Source organism: Vipera ursinii (assembly GCF_947247035.1).
Source record: "Vipera ursinii genome assembly, chromosome: 1".
NCBI lineage: Eukaryota > Metazoa > Chordata > Lepidosauria > Squamata > Viperidae > Vipera > Vipera ursinii.
Genome location: NC_139512.1, coordinates 71,356,197 through 71,378,808, shown reverse-complemented (window position 1 = coordinate 71,378,808; position 22,612 = coordinate 71,356,197). Strand labels below are relative to the sequence as shown.

General features: G+C 38.6%; 2 protein-coding genes across 4 annotated transcripts in view; both read left to right on the top strand.

Annotated features, from left to right (window-relative positions):
* SUSD6 (sushi domain containing 6) overlaps positions 1 to 17,444 on the top strand; it is a 46,901-nt gene extending 29,457 nt beyond the window's left edge. For all 3 annotated transcript variants that reach the window (XM_083379574.1, XM_083379575.1, XM_083379573.1), the window contains exons 3-6: positions 5,387 to 5,584; positions 7,111 to 7,249; positions 13,244 to 13,671; positions 15,486 to 17,444. In XM_083379574.1, the coding sequence (XP_083235700.1) occupies positions 5,387 to 5,584; positions 7,111 to 7,249; positions 13,244 to 13,671; positions 15,486 to 15,511 (791 nt within the window). In that variant the 3' untranslated portion in view covers positions 15,512 to 17,444. The remainder of the gene's footprint in view (positions 1 to 5,386; positions 5,585 to 7,110; positions 7,250 to 13,243; positions 13,672 to 15,485) is intronic.
* The window catches only part of PLEKHD1 (pleckstrin homology and coiled-coil domain containing D1), a 346,726-nt gene that overhangs the window by 115,536 nt on the left and 208,578 nt on the right, over positions 1 to 22,612 (top strand). The gene's annotated exons all lie outside the window — the stretch shown is intronic.

The window sequence follows — 22,612 nt, the reverse complement described above, 5'->3', positions numbered from 1 at the left end:
ATAGTTGATTGCTTGCATTTAAGATGAATATTGTGCATTTTCTTTGTGGCTTTCTAGCATTGGCTTTCTGGGTCTGATCCTACAATTATTGCCAACTTACTTATCTGAAAGTATGGTTATTGTTGTTATATTCCACAATCATATTAAGATATGAAATGGATATCTTTTCCATTTTGGAAAGGATAGGTCTATTGCTTTTTTAAGAAATAGATTTTACTGAGATAGGACAGCTCTATTCCTGAAGCTACAGTATAATCTTAGCTTGGCAAGGCAGACGTGTTACAGAAAAACATTTTAATAGATAGTTCTGTGTATGGCATAGTTTTCTCCATGGTTTCTTAGTGGCAGAGGTTTAATAACCACCTGGTAATCCTAGTGTTGCATGTTAATTAAGGTAATTCAACTCTCTGCTTTTTGTGAATCTCCAGCTGGTGATTGCATTGATGCAAGACTATAATTAGTCTTTATTTCCCTTTTGATGTCTTTTGTTTAAAAAAGTTTTGAAGAAGCTTGAAATGATTAGGCACATTTTATCCTGTGTATGTAACTGAATCTAATTACATAAATGTATAGCTTTGATTACATAGACAAACCCTTTTCCTTCAATATGATCTCATTAATTCATTTTAGTATATTAAAAAAAACTTCATTATGCATTCTTGATAGAGAAACAGTAATTTTTCAATCAGCACTGAATATGAAGAAGACTACAGTGGAGCATATTTGGTTCTTTACTGTTAATTCAGTGTTCAGAATAACACCACATACACTCGGTGTGGAGGAACCTATTAAAGATTAATATTAATATTAATAAAGATATTAATATAGATATTTGTCTTTAATATTACTCTATTAAAGACAAATATATGTTAAATGGCAAATGGGATTTTTCAAGAATAAAAACACTCCTGTGTTTTCTTATAACTGTGAATACCCTTTTTGACCAGAAGGAGCGGTATCTGATCTGCCAAGTGATGGATTTTGTTCATTGTTCAGTATAAAGTTCCTATCTGAAATTTGATCCACTGGATTTTGTCTGTTGTTGAGAGCTTACTATAAGCAGAAAATATTGTTGTTGTTGTTGTTGTTGTTGTTGTTGTTATTATTATTATTATTATTATTATTATTGCCAGAGTCAAAGAAAAAAGAACTGGAAAAAATTACAAAATACCGTGACCTGGCCATCGAAACTGCACGATTATGGATGAAACATACCCATCAGGGCACTGGGAACTATGTCCAAAAACTTTGCAAAATATATCAAGAAATTGCAACTTCCTGCAATAACTCCAGCAAAGCTACAAAAAACTGCGCTACTCGGAATATCTTATATTTTAAGGAGATGCCTGGTTGATACCTAGGATGCTGGCAGCAACCCGTGTCAACCATTAGTGCCAGTCAATTTGAGCGTTCAGTTTCATGTATAATAATAATAATAATAATAATAATAATAATAATAATAATAATAATAATAATAATAATAAAGTTGGAAGGTACCTTGGAGGTCATCTAGTCCAACCCCCTGCTTAGGCAGGAAACCCTATACCATTTCAGACAAATGGCTGTCCAGTCTCTTCTTAAAACTTCCAGTGTTGGAGCATTCACCGCTTCTGGAGGCAGGTTGTTCCATTGATTAATTGTTCTAACTGTCAGAAAATTTCTCCTTAGTTCTAGGTTGCTTCTCTCTTTGGTTAGTTTCCATCTGTTGTTTCTTGTCCTGCCTTCAGGTGCTTTGGAGAATAGCTTGACTCCCTCTTCTTTGTGGCAGCCCCTGAGATACTGGAATACTGCTATCATGTCACCCCTTGTCCTTCTCTTTATTAAATTAGACATACCGAATTCCAGCGACTGTTCCTTATATGTTTTAGCCACCAGTCCCCCGATCATCTTTGTTGCTTTTCTCTGTACTCTTTCTAGAGTCTCAACATCTTTTTTACATCGTGGTGACCAAAACTGGATGCAGTATTCCAAGTGTGACCTTACCAAGGCATTGTAAAGTGGTATTAACACTTCACGTGATCTTAATTCTATCCCTCTGTTAATGCAGCCTAGCACTGTGTTGGCTTTTTTGGCAGCTGCAGCACACTGCTGGCTCATATTTAAGTGATTGTCCACTAGGACTCCGAGATCTCTCTCACAGTTGCTACTATTGAGCAAGGAACCACCTATACTATAGCTGTGCATTTGGTTTTTCTTCCCTAAATGTAGAACCTTTTTTCACCATAGAATTTCATTTTGTTAGATAGCGCCCGATGTTCAAGTCTTGTCAAGATCCTTCTGTATCTTAAGCTAACTGGGAATTTTAAGTTGTAGTTTGAACAGAGCAATGTTGAGAAAGAAAGTTAACATAATTGTTGGAATGCATTGATTGATATCTGCATGTGCTCCTAATTATCTGCTTTGCAAAAATAGATATTTGAAGATCTGTAGTAATGAGGAAATACAATTCTCTTTTCAGCAAGAAAATAGGCCTCTGACATGTCATGAAAATTAGTATCCCGACTGAAGCAGTGAGGTTGTTCTAATCCAGGGGTCTTCAAACTTGGCCCTTTTATGACTCATGTTCAGTTCTGTCAAGATCCTTCTGTATCTTAAGCCTATCTTCTGGAGTGTTGGCTACTCCTGCCAGCTTGGTGTCATCTGCAAATTTGATGAGTTCTCCATCTATCCCCTCATCCAAATCATTGATGAAGATGTTGAAGAGCACTGGGCCCAGAACAGAGCCCTGGGCACCCTACTACACACTTCCTTCCATGTAGATGCAGTTCCATTGAGGACCACATGTTGAGTATGGCCTGTCAGCTAGCTACGAATCCATCTGGTGGTGATGCTATCTAACCCGCATTTTTCTATCTTATCAAGTAGTAGGTTGTGGTCTACTTTATCAAATACCTTACTGAAGTCCAAGTAAATTATATCCACAGCATTCCTCAACTTAGTTGAATGGGTTCATTTATAAATACAGTAAATGAATGAATTTAAATTTTTAAAGTCCTATTAAAAGTGCAGTAGGAACTAAACTATTTAAAGCTCATTATTCATCTACTTAAAAAGATGTATCTAGGTAAATCTTGGATTTCATCACAAAACAGCTTAAACTACCATCTATCCAAACTTTGACACTTTAGGACAGATTGTAGCATGTTGAAGACATCTGAATTTTATGAAAATGTCTAGCAAGGGGACAAGGAGAGTTAGAAGAAGGAACACAATTTCTTTCATCTGTCTAATGTATAGCAAAAACAACACAAACATATGGCACCTTAGTAAATATAATATGGTGAAAACATTTACTAGTTCACAGTCATATTTGTTAGGTGTTTAGCTTGTATGTCAGGGGTGTATTATGTACTTGTCATGCAAAAAAAAGCTCTTAATGCATTTGATTATCTATAGTAGTACACAATGCTTATACTCTAATGCGCATGTTAATGGACCAGAATACACTTTATGGTATTATTTTACAATAACTGATGTTATTTAATGTTGCAGAGATTTATTTATTTATTATTTATTTATTTTTCACATTTCTAAACCAGTCATCTGCCTCAAAGAGCTGATTGGTGTACAAAACATCAAATTAAAAAAAAAACTATATAAAAATTAAAATGTTAGAATTAAATTTTTAGAATTAAAATTATCTGTTTGCTTTCACATTATAAATATGAAAATATTTATAACAATATTGATGGGTGGTAGCTATATATACCTGATTGTTTATTCCCACTTCTTTATTCCCATTTCTTCAAAGAGGAAAATAGCTTGGTTTAGTATGAGACAATTATGGTTTCAGTTTCATAGGTGGGATAGGTGTGTAGGCAGATTATTTATAGAATGTGATAGCTTAGGAAAGGCTAAAACAAGTATTTTTATAATTAGTGGTCAGTTATCAGTGGTAAAATAAGCTAAATATTTCTGTAGAAATTGCCCTGCTACTTCCCCAACACATGGTTACATTTTATGTTCCAGTGGGATTTTTTGCTATGTTTCATGGGATGGGATGGGATGGTCTGGACTGGGTAGAGTAGGGCAGATTAGATCAACTAATAGGGATAGCTAGATTTGTGAATAATTTCCTACTGGTTGAGCTCCGGATGGCGCCCGATCTTCACTCCTTTCGCCGCGATCTAAAAACATACTTGTTCGAACAAGCCAGCCTGGCCTGATGGGGGATTGGTGGGGTTTTTACTGTATTTTATTGGGGTTTTACTATGTACTAATTGTTTTCTAGTGGGCATGTATTTAATCATTTTTTAACTTTTGTAATTCTGTGTTTTTTATTCTTGCCCTGTTCACCGCCCTGAGTCCTTCGGGAGAAGGGCGGTATAGAAATATTAATAAATTAAATTAAATTAAATTAAATAAGCTTGTGAGTAGATATAATCTACTTTGAACTGTTCTTAAAAATAATCTTTTGTGGATTGTCTTCTGAAGAACAACTGCATTCAATAAATTCCTATTCTTGGTTATTGTTTGTTTGTTTGTTTGGTTATTGTTTGTTATTCTGATGAGAAATATCAGTGGAACAGAGTGGATGAACGGATTTCAATCTTTTTTATCCACCTTTCTTTTCTGTTCAAAATTGCTGCCATGCCAACTGTGTTTTGGCTTGTGGTGATCAGGATAGGTATAATGTTTTAAGCCACGTAAAGCAACAAGTTCAAGTTCTTATTTAACTTGGTCTTAGCTAAATCACTGAGCGTAACCAACTTGTTTTATGAGGGAAGTCATGGATAAGCATAATAATGTCAAAATACGTTGAATTCATGGTTCTCAAAAGAGAACATTTGTGTTCTCTTCACTAATTATGTTCCTAGCAATTAGTAGTTGCCTACAAGTTGCAGAATATAAAATAGGCTATCAATGTATGTCCACATTAGTGTATGGAAAGTCCATGTATTACCTTGTCATGTTCTGTTTTTATTCTTTACTCTGTCTTCCTATTCCTACTATCTCTTGAGAATTTTCCTAGTTACTCTGGACTTACGACTTTGAATGGACATATTGAAATTGCAGCAAACCTCTGGAATGAGTTGCAATAGTTGTGATGGTCACCAGAAGCATTAGTTGCAAACTAAATCCCAGCAACAACAATCATTTTAGGAAAGATTTCTGGCTTTTCAATTAGCAGTCTAAAAACAAGATATACTTTTAAAAAATAGAACCTGCTACAGGATATATTAAATGACCATTTTCATAGATGAAGATAGAGATTTGGGCCCACCATTCATCACTATCTCCTTCAGAGTAGCAAGATAAGAATGCACATTTTTGTTATGTGTCAGTGTTTGTTGAAATGTAGTGGTGCTGCGATCCTGGGTTACTACATATTTTAATAGGATTTATTGCTTAAAACTGGGGTCACAGTTTCTGTTTTCCTTTGCAGTCTGTTCACAGCCATCCAAACCTGAGAATGGAGGTTACAAATGTCATCCAACGCCTTGCAAAGACCCACTGACATCTGACAGTGTCATAGAGTATTTCTGTGACAAAGGTTATGTATTGAAAGGAGATTACAAATATTTGACTTGCAAGAATGGCAAGTGGAATCCAGAATTGGAGGTTACCTGTAGACTTAGTCAAGGTCAGTATATCGTGAGTGAATATGCTCACTTTTGCTTTCTGCGTTGTTTATTTTTGTCCAGTGTTTTCAGATACTGACATAAAATCCTAGCTACACCTTAGGGAAGTATTGGCAAAGATTCCATCTAAAAATAAATCTTTATTTCAAACTTATTTCAGTTCTCTATCAATTTAGCTGCCATATTTTTTACTTATAAATTTTATATAGCCACCTGTTCGCTCACAACAGCTCTAATCTAGGAGGCTTATAAGCAGTAAAAGTACAGTAAAACAAAAACACACACACACACACACACACCCGGCAACAACACACAGTGAAATGAGCCATTTGATGAGCTACACCATGCAGTATATTCCCCATGTAATTCAGAAAACTATGAAGGTATGAAGACTTGACTCTTCCCCTAAACCCTGGGTTAGTGTGTGGTGACCCTCTTTTGGGAATTTGGGTGAATGAGAGTTATATTTCTATTGCTGTCCTAGGATCTCGTCCGGAGTAGGTGGTGATATTAAATTGAATAAATTAAACTTGTATCTCTTTTTAGTAAGTTATGGTAGGTTTACTTTTTTAATATATGCCATTCATTCCGGAGTTGGATGGCTTCAGATTTTTCAAATTTGACAGATAAATGAAGCAAGTGCATAGCAATTAAACTCTGGAAGTACCGGTATTTAGAGGAAGGGATTTTTGAACCAACTTGATGGTTGCTTGCTGCAAGACAATGTTATTTGCCCCATCTTGACTCTCTTGAAAAGAATGTTCTCAAAAGTAACTTAACCATTGTCTCTTGCAAGATTTTCCATCAGTAAGATAAGAATTCCTTTCCCATGATATGAAGCAAAAAAAAAGGAAGAAAATATTTGTCGTGTTGCTTTAATTGAATGGGGCACTGCAGCAGCAGTAGGAGAGGAGTAGATGTCTTTTAATAGAAATTTATGGGGAAAAACAAAATCCCTGAAGGCTAGATGAATGCTGAAGCTGAAATGTTCATGTTCAGTGGAAAAACTAAGCTTTATTCAAAAATAAAACTTTTGACATTATAGGAATAATACCAATCTCCTTATTGTCAAGCTTTGACTTGACAATGGAATGTTCCCACATTCTGCCTATAATCATACAGTCATAGTCAGAATTATAATTCAGCTGCTTATTTTTCCCCCTTAAAAATTAAATAAATTTCAAAAATGTAATCTTGCATATATTCATTATAGTTTTGACTTGCATCCAAATGATTTTAAATTCAGTTAATCTAAAACAGAAAGCTTGGGAGTTATCAGACAGCCAAGACAGCCTGAGAGTTTAGTTGAAAGGAACATGATTTGACAGCTAGGTACAATCGCTCTGAGGATGTCTGTCTCTGAAAGTATTTGCAGCAGATTTTACCCAAACCAGGCTTCTCTGAGAAAATACTGCCTATGCAAACAGCTTACTATCAGGACTGAGTTTATTCAGGAATCCTGTCTTACTTATAGGAAACAGCTGCTTCCTAAAGAGAAACCATTGACTGTTTTTGTTTGATTTTGTAGATAAAGGTTCTCCTCCAAGTGTAGGAGTATCCACTTTATCCATAGTGGCTACTACAGCAAGTTCAGTTGCTCTCATCCTTCTCTTAGTTGTATTGTTTGTCTTGCTACAACCAAAACTGAAGTCATTTCATCATAGCAGGTGAGTTCTTCAGAATTTTGGGGGGTCTCTTCAGTTAGAGAAGTGTGGGGGGTGGAGGTTGTTCTTGATGCTAAATAGAAGAGGCTATTATGACTAGTTGGGTATCAAATGAAGGCTAGCTGCTGGGGTTGATGCTGTTGCTTACTTTAGTAAACTGCTAGGATTAGAATGGTGTGTATACCAACTCAGTGTCCAGAGTAGTTTAAACCATGCAGATTAGCGGTCAGGGTTCTCATGCTATATGCTACAGTTGACTTAACTGCAGAATAACCTGAGAGATAGCACAAGAGTTATGCCAACTGTACTGCAAATTGCTAAAAAATTAGAATAGATCCTAATGTTGATCATAGAAGCTATTTGGGAAGATGACATAATCATCAGCTGCTTTTGATGGGCAGATGTTTATGCATGTAAATTGGATGGGGAACCTGTTCCGATGCTGCTAGGTCTTGGCATCTTCAGCTACACCAGTCAAATATGAAGAATGCTAGAAGTTGTTTGGTAATGTCTAGAAAGTTTCAGAATCCCCACTCTTCAAGTAAATGCTTATAAGTACAGTATGGTGACAAGTGTCTCATTGACCCAAAGCCATGCATTTTTTTCCTGATTGTTCCTTACTATTTTCTTTCAAGTTTTTCCTCCAATCTCTTTTTTCTGCTTCAGGAACTCATTCTGTTAGGCAAAGAATCCATTTATTTCCTTGGGAAAACTATTTCCATTTTGATCTTGAAGATAATAACCATGAATTCTATTGCAAAAGAATAACTGGATTCTGTGGTGTAATAACATACCTGGTCATATTCTGTTTTTTATTTCCACTATGGATAGATTTTTCAAAGTACATTGCTCTCAATGGATTCTAATTATCAAGGTCTCTTCTAGTAGAAACTACCTAAGGCTTATTGGAGGGATTCAAAATATCCAAACATTGTCCAGGCTGCCTATATGGTCAGGGCAGGCACCACTATCAGAGTCACCTCTGTTACTTAAAAACCAGAAGAACCCCTAGCCTGCCTTCCATTCTTGAAGCTTGAAAAAAAGAGATCTGTGCATTGTTTGCTCCCTGCCTGCTTCAAAGTTCCAAGGCTGGGAGGAAGCTTGGAATTCCTTGAGCTCACAGACTGTTGTCAGTATGTTTACTCTGGCAAGCACAATGTGGAAAGTGCACTTCAGGGGAAGAGGGAGTTTTGTAAACAGGCTTAATTATTTAAAATGAACAGTTAACCTTATCATCACTGCTAATAGGTACTTTTGTAGTCCAGACTATTTGTATATTATTCTCTGAGATAAAGGAAAGAATTGTTTCCTGCAATCTAATTGTCTAATTTTTTAAACAATTGGTCAATATATCAAATAGTAGACACATACCGTAGTAGTTGTCCCTTTATTCTTATAATTGAAGCTGAAAAAAATGTGATTCAGGATAGAATATCTCTTAATGAAGAAGATAATGCAACTTCAAGATTGCATGCCCATCATATCCTACAAAAATTATTCCATGATTAAATTGTCAAAACTTTGTGTTGTTTTCTTTGGGTGGGTGGGTAAGACTATAGTAAGAGCACTACTTTGTTTCTTCATGGCTAATTCCCTTGGAAGGTATGCCCCATCTCTTCTGCCTTGTATGCTTTCTTAAGATAGTAATGAGAAGAGTAATATTTATGTTTAATCCAGGTAGTCTTTTCTCTTCCAGTGTCTTCCAGTCTTACATAAGAACCTATGAAATTTAGACTGTTCCAAGATTTTGTGATCCAGTGGAATTGTTTATCCATAACTGCTTTAGATTCTCATGAGCTCACGCTTGCAATATTAGTGATAGTCTCTAGCCAGCCTGCCTTATTCTGGCCTCTTTTATTTTCAAGTAATTTTTCAAGCATCAGGTTCTTTTCCAACAACTCTTACTTAACATGTTATATGGCAAAAATATTTACCGTAGTCCTTCAAGTGTGCTAACTGATTCTGCTTCCATAATGTTGAATAATTTATTTTTCTTGCTGTCCAATGTTAGAGGATCCTGTACCTGCAGGGAAAAAAATGCTAGGGTGATGATATCTAATGTCCTCTATTTTTCTAGCTCCACAGTTCAGTGACATTGTTGTTTTCTTCAGCCTTTTTGATCCTCCAGCTTTTATATTAGAACTGATTTGACAGTAAGCAATTTTGTCTCTAAGGGACGCGGTGGCTCAGTGGGTTAGGACGCTGAGCTTGTCGATCAGAAGGTCGGCAGTTTGGCGGGTCGAATCCCGAGTGCCATGTAGCAGAGTGATCACCTGTTACTCGTCCCAGCTTCTGCCAACCTAGCAGTTTGAAAGCACGTAAAAATGCAAGTAGAAAAATAGGGACCACTACGGTGGGAAGGTAACAGTGTTCCGTGCACCTTTGGTGTCTAGTCATGCTAACCACATGACGACGGAGACGTCCTCGGACAAGCGCTGGCTCTTCGGCTTTGAAACGGAGATGAGCACCGGCCCCTAGAGTCGGAATCAACTAGCACACATGTGCAGGGGAACCTTTACCTTTTTACCTAATTTTGTCTCTATACTTTAAAAGTTTGTCTAGATTTGTCATAGTCTACTAGAAGCTGGTGCTCCTTTAATTATGATTACAGTAACCAATCCTGTGGATTTTCGACCCAGGAAGGCAGTATTTTGTTGCTGCTGCTTCACCTCTTTGCGTTAGGTGATCTTATACACTTGATATATTTTGGTATTTGTATCAGACTGGCCTTTTCATTCTGTTTCTAAAATTTTAGCAAGGAATTCGTTAAGCCTTCCTCACTTCTAATCATCAGGTTGTTTTACTTTGGTCTTTTTGAGGTTATCAATATTTCTTCCAGCAAATTTAATTCCAACTTACGTTTTCCAATCCAGTGCTTTTCATTTTATGTTCTTCATATTAATTAAATAGGGTAATAGTATACATTCTTAATATACTCCTCTCCCAATTTTAAACCCAATGTGGTGTTCTATATTTCATTTTAACTGATGCTTCCTAGATGTCATAAAATTCTCAACATATTCAGATAGAGTGGTCCAGCCCTTGTATTTAATGGCTATCTGCAATTTGCTGTAGTTTACATAAAAATATTAGTATAATCAATAAAACAAATATCAGTGGCTTCCAGGGGACTGTCTTGCCTTTTCAATTATACACCAAATGTGTGTAACACATGGAATTGTTTAGTAGTTGGAACATCTTTTGGCACTGTCACTTTTTGTTGTTTTAAATACAGATTCCTGTTTACCATTCTCTGGCCATAGCTATGTTTTCCATATGAACTGTCAGTAGTATTTTAACAATATCCTTGCAAGATATGAAACAGTTCTACAAGTATTTCATAAATTCCTGCAGCTTTGTTGATAGCAGTAATTTCTAGGGTCCATTTAACTTTATTTCCAGAATAACGCCTGATTCTACACACATAAATCAAATGGCCCTGTCTGAAATAGACTTCTCTAAACTGTATGTGCTTTTCAGGTCTTGCCCAGTTTTGTGAAATGTGTTTGGTTGTAGGAAATTCAGATCAGTGTCTGGAGATGTTTATAGAGTTCTTTACAGTTTGGCAAGACATATAGGCTGCATATAGAAGTAGTGTTGCTAGTCAACCTAGCTGTTGTTAGGTAGCTGCTTGGTGCATAGAGCTTAGCTAGAGCAAAGTATTTCTAATCATGAAGTCTCTGTAAGCAGAATTAGATCCGTGACTCACAGTTTACCTGGCAGACAATATCTGTCAAGTTAGCCCATAGTTCTGACTCCAGCAGAGATGGTTAATTTATAGAAATCGAACAGTTTATAAGGATGTAAAATAATAGATGCTTCCTTAATTGACTGTGGGCCCAGGATAGCATGAGGAAATTGATTATCAGTAAAGCCATTCTGTTTCTCTTTATTTAATACTAACTGTTCTGTACCAGCCTGCTACTGGCCCTGCAGAAAAGGCAGGGACAACCCCTTTTACAAGAAGGCAAGAGGCTGGAACTAAGCCTGCCAAATTTATGGACACAAAAGCAAACAGAACAAGACATGAACCATGAAACAGGAGCTATTCAAACGGTTGCCTTCAGCAAACCAGCCCTCCCACGCATTCCCCTTTTAAACAGTTCAGGCTTCTCTCTGCCTCCTTCCGAGGTGCCCCATTGCCTTCCTCTGTTTACTCCTGATTGACTGCCTCCTGCGTCGGGCGTCCTTGAACAGGGCCAGCTGTGGGTCATCTTCATCCACGCTGTCAGGCTCACACAGCTGGGTCTGCGTTGTAACCAGGTAGGAGGGGCCTGGCTGAGGGCTCTCATCAGCAAGCTCTCCAACACCCTCAGCAACCTCTCCAACACCCCCTTCCTCCTCCTCTGAGTCGTCCGACCCAACTGCCGAACCCACAGGCTGACCCTGAATCACAACACTAACATAATTTGCCACTGAAATGTAATATATCTAGCCTCTCTTCCTTAACTCATATTTTCATCTGCATCCGGTACCTTAGCCATAGTGCAATTATTATGAACTGTGAGATAGAAGTCTTGTAATTCTGCCCCAGCTCATTTATGAACTTACTAGGTGGTGATAAATACATTTTTACAGGGTCTCTTATTTCCTCTTATTCCTATCTTACATTGTTGGGTTAAACATTACTAAGAAAATAAGAGATGCTTTTAGGATGAAATGTATTACACATTATATTGTTATATTTCCCCTTTTCTCAAGAAAAGAGAAGCAAGGTGTTCATCTGCCCATTATAAATCTGAAATATTCTAAGATTTTTGGCTCCCAGATTGGCCTGGCATTGCCATGGCACTGTAGTTAGTTTGACAAGATGGCAGCCATTTTTCCTCTAAAACCTAGAGCTGGTATGGGACAAATCTCACCATACATAGATAAAATTTTATCTTCCTGAGCTCAAAAATCCACAGGATTGGTTACTGTAACCATAATTAAAGAAGCACCAGCTTCTAGGGAGAGAGGCTATGACAAATCTAGACAAACGTTTGAAGTATAGAGTCATCACACTGCCAACAAAATTGTCTACTGCAAAAGCCAGTCCTAATGTATGTCTGTAACGATCCCTACCTGTTTCTGAAAGCTTTAACCTGGAAAAAAGGTGGTGTCTTCTCATGCTCACCAGCTACTAGAGACATATTAACCAGGAAAGCACTTTAAAACCTAATACTGTCTGTGAGGGAAAAATTATAATGAAACAATGGAAAGTTCTGAAGTAACGCATTCAACAAATTTAACATAATGTTAAATAGAGTGCACATGGAAGCATATATTAGGGATATATCAGTCTTAATTGGAATGAAGAGCCTAGCTCCTCAGTTTTAAACAAGAAGGGTTCATCTCAGCATAATTTTTGTTCAGGAATTTTAATTCTAGTTAACAGCAATTTCATAAGCACTTCCACGTTAAGAGGGATACTTTGTGTTGCTCATTAAAGAATTGGCTTACCTCATTGAAAATAATCCCAAGGTCAACCATATCCTGATCTAGCTTAGGCTTATTAAAGCCTTCTTCCATTTAATGTCCTATAGATACTTTGGGGGTTTTTATGTATATGTGCTTCAAGTCAGTGTTGACTTTGGTGGCTACCTGGATAAGTGCCTGCAGTTTTCTTGGTGAGTTTTCAGGCTTTTGCCTTTCTTCCTTCCTAGGATTAAGAGAGAGTGATCAGCATAAAGTCATCCAGCTTGTGCCTTCATGTCGGACTAGAGCTCACAGTCTCCCAGTTTCTAGCCTAGTACCTTAACCACTACACCAAACTGGCTCTCACATTACAGTTCACTAGATAATTTGATGGCTAGGCTAGCTTGCAGTGAGAATTCTAAAAAATTGCAGTCCTAAGACATTTGGAGAAAGCCAGAGTGCAGACGTAGTTTATTACTAGTACCTTTACCTCTGAAACAACAGTGAAACAAATAGGTTTGCTAATCCAGTACATTTATTGTTCCATAAAATGCTGCTTATGTCATTGTGCCTAAATATTTCTTTGAATTCCAAACACAGGCGTGATCAAGGTGTTTCTGGGGACCAGGTTTCTATTATGGTGGATGGAGTTCAGGTAGCTTTGCCATCTTATGAAGAAGCTGTCTATGGCAGTGCTGGAAACTGCATACCATCCTCAGATACACGAATACAGATCGTCCTTTCAGAAGGAGCTGGACAGAGTGAGGCAAGGGAAATGCAACAGCCGCCTCCAGACCAAGAGGGTCCCAGTGGTTTTATTAGGGAGGATGAAACCCCTGGACACTCTGGATTGTGTGAAGCTGGAAGCTCTCACCACTCAGAAACAGTTCTAGTGCATCAGGCGACCACGTCTTCCTGGGTGGCTGGCACATCTAGTAGTAAATCTGGACAGAAAGAGACTTCGGACTCAGAAAATAGTGATGTACAAAGCCTCTTATCGCTTGCTTCCTCAGAGGAGTACATGGATGGTAAGTAATGTGAAATAAGTCTTGAATCTGGATTTCTATAACAGGAATAAAAATGTCTGTAACTCCTACAAGCTCCATTTATTCCTTTAATCAAGAAATTGCAAAAAGTAGCATAGTCTTCAGAAAAAAGAAAGAAAAAAAAACCCTGTTCCAGAACCTTTTTGTTATCCGTCACCTATCTTTCCAATTTATATAACCACCCATCTCAATATATATGACTGGGTGACTCACAGTTAAAAAGAGCATAAAAACACCAAAACAACGCAGCAATTTAAAACAATATATAACCATGTATAAACCATACAAGAAAATTCATAGCTGAAGTAGTCACATCTGACCATAACTGCCAATGAAGCCATGGCACAGGCTGTACCACACTCCCCGGTCCTTATGTACATTGGCAAAACCTTTCAGAACCTTGTGAAAAGCTAGCAGAAGCCACACAGGTTGTGTTTGGAGTAGTGCAACCCTAGTCAGGACAAGAGGTGGAAAGTCCCCAGAGCCAGGAGGCCCTAAGATCCTGGCCCCAAGACCCCAAACCACTCAATTTTGCTTGGATTGAGCTGAAGCCTGTTGCTCCCCATCCAAACCCCCAGAGCTTCCAGACATTGAGACAGGACCCCCCATAATGTCATTTGCTTGACCTGGGGTACCCCATATCATTGGATAATCTCATCCATTGGCTTCATGTACAGTAGATGTTAAACAGCAGTGGAGAAAGTACCAGGCCCTGTGGTACCCCATACAGCACTCTCCTTTCTCACATATTTTCCCTAACAACTCCATAGGATTGACCATTAATAGATTAAATTGCAATTTTCTGTGCATTTCGCAAAAGTATACAAACCAAACAAAAAAAATCCTAGTCTTGCCTTCCGGATTTAGTAATACAGGGTTCTAAAGTTGCATAATTTATTTCAGCCATAGTCTTTATTTATTCTGGTATAGAAGTTTGGATTTCATGCGTTTTAAACTTATGAATACTTTTTTACCTATTGAAAAAGGCAGCTTAGGCCTTCCTCCCTTACTTTCTGCAGTGCTTCTACATTACTGGGTGTTTCCTGACCACTGAGCTGTTTATGGTTGAGCTGGACAGTTTCTCCTCAAGCTGGCCACAAAAACCTGCGGTCACCTGTCACCTCAGTTGTGCCCTTTTTCTTCCCTGGTGCATTTTATTTTTAAAATGAGGAGGGAAACAGTTTTTTTTTAAAAAAAAAAATCAGCCAGCTGCTGTAGTAAGAGAGTGGCAAAGCCACCCCATAGAATGACTGGAGATGTGTGGATGATGGTGGCATTGTACTATACCTCCAGGACGGAAGGTATGAGAAGGCATCCCAGGAGGTGACAGAAGGGGGAAGTTCTTCCAGTGGAAATTTGTCTGCTCTACAGCGCCAGATGACATAGTGCATAATTATTTTACAGTATTTTCTCTAGGCCAGGAGTTCAAGTGACACAGGGCAAAGTCAGTCCCTGACTGGTACAGTTCTCCCTATTAGAAGGAGCCTTAGTCTGATCCCAAGATTAGGAAGAATAAATAAAGTCTGTTCTCTTGTCTGAGCCAATCCAAAGAAGCTCTTATTATTAGAATCTTAAGGCTTTTATAAGGAAAAGGCTTTGCAAAAACACAGCCAGTGTAAGTTTTAAAGAATGCCAAGCTTTTATAGAAACTTGGCTGGTTAAATAAGAACTTTTGTAAATCAAATGGGACTTCTTAGACTCTATCAGGGCTGCGCTGCGTTGTCTTTGAAACCTGGAACCTAATAGAAAGGTTATCTAACATTCTTTTCTCTCTTCCCCCCCCCCCCACCCTCCAGATATTCCATTGTTGAAAGAAGCATGAGAATTACAAGATTCATCAAGTCTACACTCTTTAGTTTTCGGAATGATGAGCGCTTCATGCTGGCTTTCCCTTCCCTGAAGTGCTGCACCCTGAATATTTCCAGAAAATATCCCTTAGTTGAAGATCCAAAGGATGCCACCAAGACACCACCTTCAGTAGTGCATCAGTGGGGTGCACCAGTGCCAGCTATCTTCTCCATCTCATTCTATAAGCATTAAAGGAGGGTTTTAGAGACTCAGGTTCCTCCAGCCTCTCTTCTTTCCCAGATAGATGATTTTGAGTACAGTCTCTGGAGAGTTGCCATTTACTTGTGCCTTGCTCCTTGTCACACTGGCTCACTGCAATTTCTCATAGGCCTTGCTAGCTTCTGGACATTTCAAAAAGCAGGGTCAAACCACAGCTTGCTTTGTTTGGTGCAGATGGTTTTGTGCTATTTATTTACTACATTGTGAAGGCAAGAAGAATGCCTGGAGATGGCCTGAGTGGGAGGGAGTTTATAAAAGTCACACATACTGGTTATAAGACCTCAGGTGTTGAAAACTGTACACTCCATAAGGTAACTGCACATGAACACATTAACAAGCAGTGCTGGCTGTGTTAAAGGGAATCGCTACTGGCCACTTTAGAAAAAATAGCTTAGGCTGCTACTTGTGTTTTGTTTTCCTCAAGGGTGAAATGACTCTCGTGTATTTGCATTCATTTTTTCATTCCACCACACCCACTAGGACATTCTTATCTCTCTGAACATGCTGTGGCATACATTGAGGGCTGCAGAAAGCTTTGGGAAATTCCCCTATATGTAGCCAGATTTAAGAGCACTTGCATGGCTAAGCCCATGTCCTCATCCTATCAGCAATACTGTGGCCGTATTACAGCTGATCCAAAGCCTTCCATCTTTGAGTAAATGGTTTAGTCTCTTTCAGATATCAATTGAATGTCAGTTTGTTGTGTTTGAGTAGCATTATCACCTGTCACTTGCATTTCTGTGTCAGCTCACCACAGAGTAATTTTGGCATTGCTACTTTATTTTGTTGCTGTGGTTGATTTCTGTCCTTGTGGAGGTATTGCCAGGGCCTGCATTTTGTTCAGCTAGCAACTGTTAATTTAAAGTATTGATCATGGTTAGCAAGTATTTAGCTTTTGAAATTGGTACGTCCAATTGCCTTGAATGAATTAGTGATAGTCTGCCTTAAAAAAGAGCCATGCTGCTGTTTGTCCAGATGCAAGATCCTCCCTTCCTCAACATGCTTTATTTTTTGTGTTGCCTTCTGCATGCTTCTTCCACTTGGAAACTTCTTACTATGCAGGGAACATGCTTGTTTACCTCACGTCTTCTCGCACAAGTCTGCTTTTGCTCTTGTTTTTCTAGCTGTCTGTGAACAACGTTTCTTGATGACTTTATGGAAGTATTGATTCCGTAGCTTTTCTTCAAGTGAACCTCCCAAATCAAGACTTTTTGTGTTATTTCCCAAAGATTTATACAATAGAAGTAAGCAGCTTAAGTACCAGTTCTCCATCTTGTCCCAGCCCTGAGGACATGCCAACTGTAGGCATAAAGAACTTGGAATGAGAAACAGCTTTTGCCTCTTTGGATGGCTGCCCGTAATCCCTGACTTTAGGTGGCCTGCACAAGCTCAGAACTATGAGTATTCCTGTGAATATTCAGTAAAATTTAGTATTGAAACCAAATACTCAGAAAACCACAGCTTGCATTTTATCAAATAATAAAGGTAAAATCTCTGACCTTTGTGAATATATTCCTGCAAATTTGTAGGGTAATGTATATGGCAATCTTAAAGTGTATAATAGAATTTGCTGTGGCAATGTGACACAACTTTAGAACTCTGCATGGTTTTTTTTATCCTTCAGGATGTGCAGAATTACTGAGTAAACCAATAATTTGCTTGCTTTTAATAATATGAAAAAGGCAAACAATAATATGAAAAAGGCAAACAATTCTGGATTTTCTTGGGGCCTGATACTGGAATCAATATATATTGCCTTGGCTTTGATTCTGCTCTCTTGTAAGTGAATGGATACAGACTAATATATATACATATTATATATTACATTGAAGATGTTTCAATAACAGTAAGTGAATGTGTAGGAAGATCTAGCCATAACCAATACCATACAGGGGCTAATAAGGCTGTGCAAATCCATTGAAAGAGCTGCTTCCAGATACAAGGCTATGTATAAAACACCTCTTCCTCAATCAATCAACAATCTTTTTCCCAAGTTTGTGCTGATGCTTCCAGCTATCTCTACTTGGTTTTCCCCTATAGCTACTTTAGTGAAAAGAGGAGCTTTGATTGAGATCCCACAAAGCTAGAAGCACCTCTTTTGAAGGAGTTTTACCATCCTAATGGCTAGGGGCATATAATTTCCTGAACCAAATAACCACAATAATGTTTATCATGCTCTATAGACCTAGCTATTGTGGTTTATAAATGTTGGTGAATGATTTATCATGGTCTGTGAACACAGCCAATTATCTTATTTGGTAAGATTAAGTAACTCTGGCTTAGTGCAGTGGTAAATATTTTGGTTGAGATGGAGATGTCTCAAAGCATAGAGGGACATTAATACTGGTTTATTTCTGGACTCATATGACTGGATTAGTCTTGAATATGAGCTTCTTTCTCACTCAGCTGTGCAGTTCTTATACCATTGCATTTTATGTAAGAACTTTGAACTAACATATTTTCATTCCATCAAGCAAAATTTATAATCCTACGTTTCCATTCAAAAGAAGGGTTTTGGTGGAGCAGATCATATTGTCAACTTGGATGCCAATGGGAACCACACAAGCAAGACATGAAAGCATAGGCATCCTCCCTTTTAAAATATGTAGCCAGCATGTTCTGTGTACTGCATCCGTATGTCTCTGGAAACCTTTAGTATAGATAATCTTTATAAGGGATTTGGGTCTTAATATTTTACCTTGAATAATTTATAGCTGGAGCTTGTGGTGTTGTTTTTTTCAGGGCAAGAAATAGCTTTCCTTTGTAGAAAACTGAATTTTGAAGATCAACAATAAAAATGCCATCTTCAAAATTATAAGTTTCTTTTCCCTTTATAAAATCTAATATTCTCAGGTTCTTGATTTGATTGGCAAATTCATATAAAGCAAAGATACCAATAGTTGCTAAAGTATATGCTGCGGTATCTCTTAATATGTAAATGAATAGAATATTTTTTTAATTGACATTAAAGTTTTGACGCATCAAAGAGCATTAACGTAGGTTGGAAGGGCTGCTTCTCCAATACTGTGTAGTTCTTAGGTGCCTAATTATTCATTTAACTTTTTGCAGCCTTTTTATACAGAGAGCTAGATGCTGCAAGAGCACACTTTGTGCCTTGCAGGAATAAAATGTGGTTCTGGTTTTTAAAATGTAAGTCTTTTCTGAAACTTGAGTCTCCTGGTTAATCTTGTTCTTCTGATGAATGAATGCTTGCCATTCCATCCCCCATTTTATTACAAATCCTGATTGGTAGAAGAACCCATGAAACTGCCTTAAAGTGACTTGAATTGGTCTGTCTAGTTCAACATATTTTTGTTGTTATGAAGGTTTTTTTTTCATTCCAGTAGTTATCATTGGATAACTATGGATCTTATGTCAACTGTAGAAATTAACCATAGGACATTTTTTTTCTTCCACTTTGAAAAGTTATTTCCTTATTCTTCCATCTACTACGTGCTAAAAACAAAACATTTAAATTAAAATGCAGTGCTGCTTTTCTGTGGTAAATACGTATCAAGTGGATTGATGCGCACTATAGAAAGCTGCCATTTAACAATCCCATTTTTCTCCTGTATTAATGATTAGTATAAAATCAGTATCAAAACAGCTACCGCTCTTACTACTATTGCAAGACTAGATGTGGAGAGGACAAATCTTTCCCAGTATTTCCTTTTTTGAAGGAAAAGCTGAAGCTTGAGAATCTATGCTTATTAAAATAAACAGAACTATCAAGTTCCTTGTTTATTTTCTTACCCTTGCTTTTGAAGTATCATAGAAAATAAGAAGTGGGGTAAGAAGTTTGATTGAGAATGAATCTGCTTTTGTGTTTTAATATTTTAAAAACTGCACGTTTAAGGCATGAATGCAGTAAGACAAAAAATATACAGGTAATCCTTGAATTATGAATCTAATAGAGCCTGCCAATTACATTTGTAACCCGAGGATTCATTAATTATATCATGTTGAATGGATGAGCCCTCTTCCTGCTTTGTCCAATGCATTTGTTAAATGAATGTGCAGGTCATTAAGTGCACGTGAGGTATCTCAGGGAGGGAAAGACCATTGTGGGGGGGCCTAGTGCTGGATCAGGCCACCTGCTTTCAGCCATCAAAGGGTTCCCTGTGAGATATCTGATGCTCTGTTTACAACCCCTTGGAGTCCCTTTAGTTCCTTGGGCCTTTTCTGTATCAACCCCATATCACCAATCACTCCCTTTTAGAAGATCTCCAGAGTTCCAGAACAGGCTGACCCACGTGGCAGAAAAGCAGCCATCTTTTTCTCAGGTGCTGGTGAAGCTGTTTCCTTAGATCTTGCTTTCTTACAGACACGTTTTTGCACATAGGATGGAATCATCTGTAAGAACGCAAGAACTAAGGGAAACGGCTTCACCAGCATCTGAGTAAAAGATGGCCACTTTTCTGCCACGAGGTCAGTGTCCCTGTAGGCCTCGTTTGGTCCTGGCCCGGGGGGCACTGCAGGCAGCACCTGCGTGCTGCTGGGTGGCTGGTTTGAATGAGCGACTTCAGGGATTGTGGTGTGAAAGCAGCAGCAGCCAATCAACGTGGGGCATTTTTCGCGGTGTTTTGGCTGGACGAGCAGGCGGGACCAACGGGCGATTGGGCAGCTGGCTAGGGCGGCAGCGAGAGAGCTGAGCTGATGTCAGAGACACCTGAGCCCCTCACAGAGAACCAGTCATTGCAGCTGCCGGATGCCATGCCTGAGAGCCCTACACAGCGCATGCTCACCACCTGTGGTGAACCCACACGGACCTCGCCAATTACCACCATAGTGAGATGGAGAGCTTGGTACACAGGTCACTCTGCATATGCTGGGTGCACCCTTGGAGAGATCGGGTGAGCAGGGTGGTGCCTGCAGGCCAGGAGGAAGAGAACTGTCCCATGGGGCACCCATCTGCCACTGCCAGGTCAATGCACCTGCCGGCTGCATCTAGGAGTCCTGCGCTGCCTTGCTTGCTCACCACCTGCAGTGCCTTGGGTGCTGGAGGGTGAGGCCACTCCCTGGCGGCGGTGGACAGCCGTGCCAAGCTGTCCATCTCTCCATCTCCATAGCAGCAATTGGCAAGGTCCATGTGGGGTGGGGTGGAGCAAGTGGAATCCAGTGGACTAGCAAAGCAGGAGACCTGGCAGGGCAGCACAGGTGGGGAGAAATAGGCAGGAGGCATGTTGCAGCCTGTCTGCAGTTGGTCATAAGGGAGAACGACTGCTATGATGCTGCAACATACTTAACTTTGGGACCAAGTCGTAAGTACTTTTTGGGGGGGAGGGGCTCATAACTGAACAGTCGCTAAGTGAACTGTCGTAACTCGAGGAATGCCTGTATAGAGGAAAGTATAGAAAACAATACTAGATGCTTCAGGGCAGGCTACACCTTTTAAGCATTCTTCTGAGTCTGCTTCCCAGAAAACTTTAAAACAACACTGGAGCACTTTTAAGCTTGTAAGCCGCCCTGAGTCTTCGGAGAAGGGCGGGATATAAATGGAATTAAAAAATAATTTATAAAATGATTCAGATTTTACCTACTTGTAAGTAAATGAATTATAATCACTTCCTGCTATTTGTGGCAGATGTGAGGGGTCTGCAAGTCTTATTTCCTGATTAAAATGTTACATCAGTGTCAGCAGCCCTCATGCACTGGATGCCATGGGCAGCTAGATCTGCAGCTTGAAAAAAATCTTGCACAATCAATTAGTAGTTTCCACTTCCTTGCTTTTTTTAGTTTCCAGTCATGTCAGTACTATTTCAGTTTTCCTTCTTTTTTTTTGCTATCTGTAATGTTTACTCATTTCAAGTATACTAACACAAGAATAACCATGATATTAATTAAAATATTTACAAGGGGTTATGTGTTTGGAAAGTGGTTCCAGAACCAAAGATGTTTTTGTTAATTGTGCTAGGTTGAGTAATAATGCATACACAGTTGTGGTATGTGATTCTATATCCTCATTATTGTGAGGTGAGAGTGTCTACAGTGCAAAAAAAATAGTACTACTGTCTTGTATTGTTTTCAAATATAATGTACCCATACAATTTTCAGACATTGCTTTAGAAGCATAGAAAAAGGCCACGTGTCACATCTAACTCATACTTTACATGACAGAACGTAACTGGATTTGCAATAATTATTGCATTGTATGCCAGTAAATACACAGACATAAACTAATCATCTCTGGTCAACCTCAGGTCCCAGGGCTTGTGTTCTGCAAATCCCATGGCATTTTCTTACCATTTTAATGTTAACTACTGTATACAGCAGATGCAATTGCAATGCTGTGAATCAGGTTTCAGTTTCCATTACTACTCTCATATGTGTATCACACACACTCCCAAAAGGAGTGACATGTGCTTTTAAGAGGGGCAAGTTGGAAACCATTAATTGGCACACCACGCTACATTTAGTGGTATTTTATGGATTTCAAACCCATGTCTGGTTTGTTTCCTAGATGCTTTTAATTGTTTTTGAACTTGATCACCTGTGTCACGTTATTAAGATTCCAATGCTTACATCAGAGGAAATGCCGTTGGATAATGGAAAACCTCTGTGTTGATGTAAATCTTTTTTCCAGCTGGTGAGCTGAGTTGCATAGCAGTCAATTTCTGCTGGAAACTTGACTGTTATCCTTCATTTTTCATGGAAGTTCACAGAGTTCAGACCAAACATCCTGTTAGAACAAACATTCAGGCACACATTTACACTGTAATGCAGATGACAGGCTGTAGGTAGCTGGAGATAACAAAAGAGGAAAACCTGGTTGCCTTCAGTGCTTTTTATTTGTAATCTGAACTGCATCACTAAGGAATTTATTGGAATTTATTTACAGAATGGTACTCGTATATAT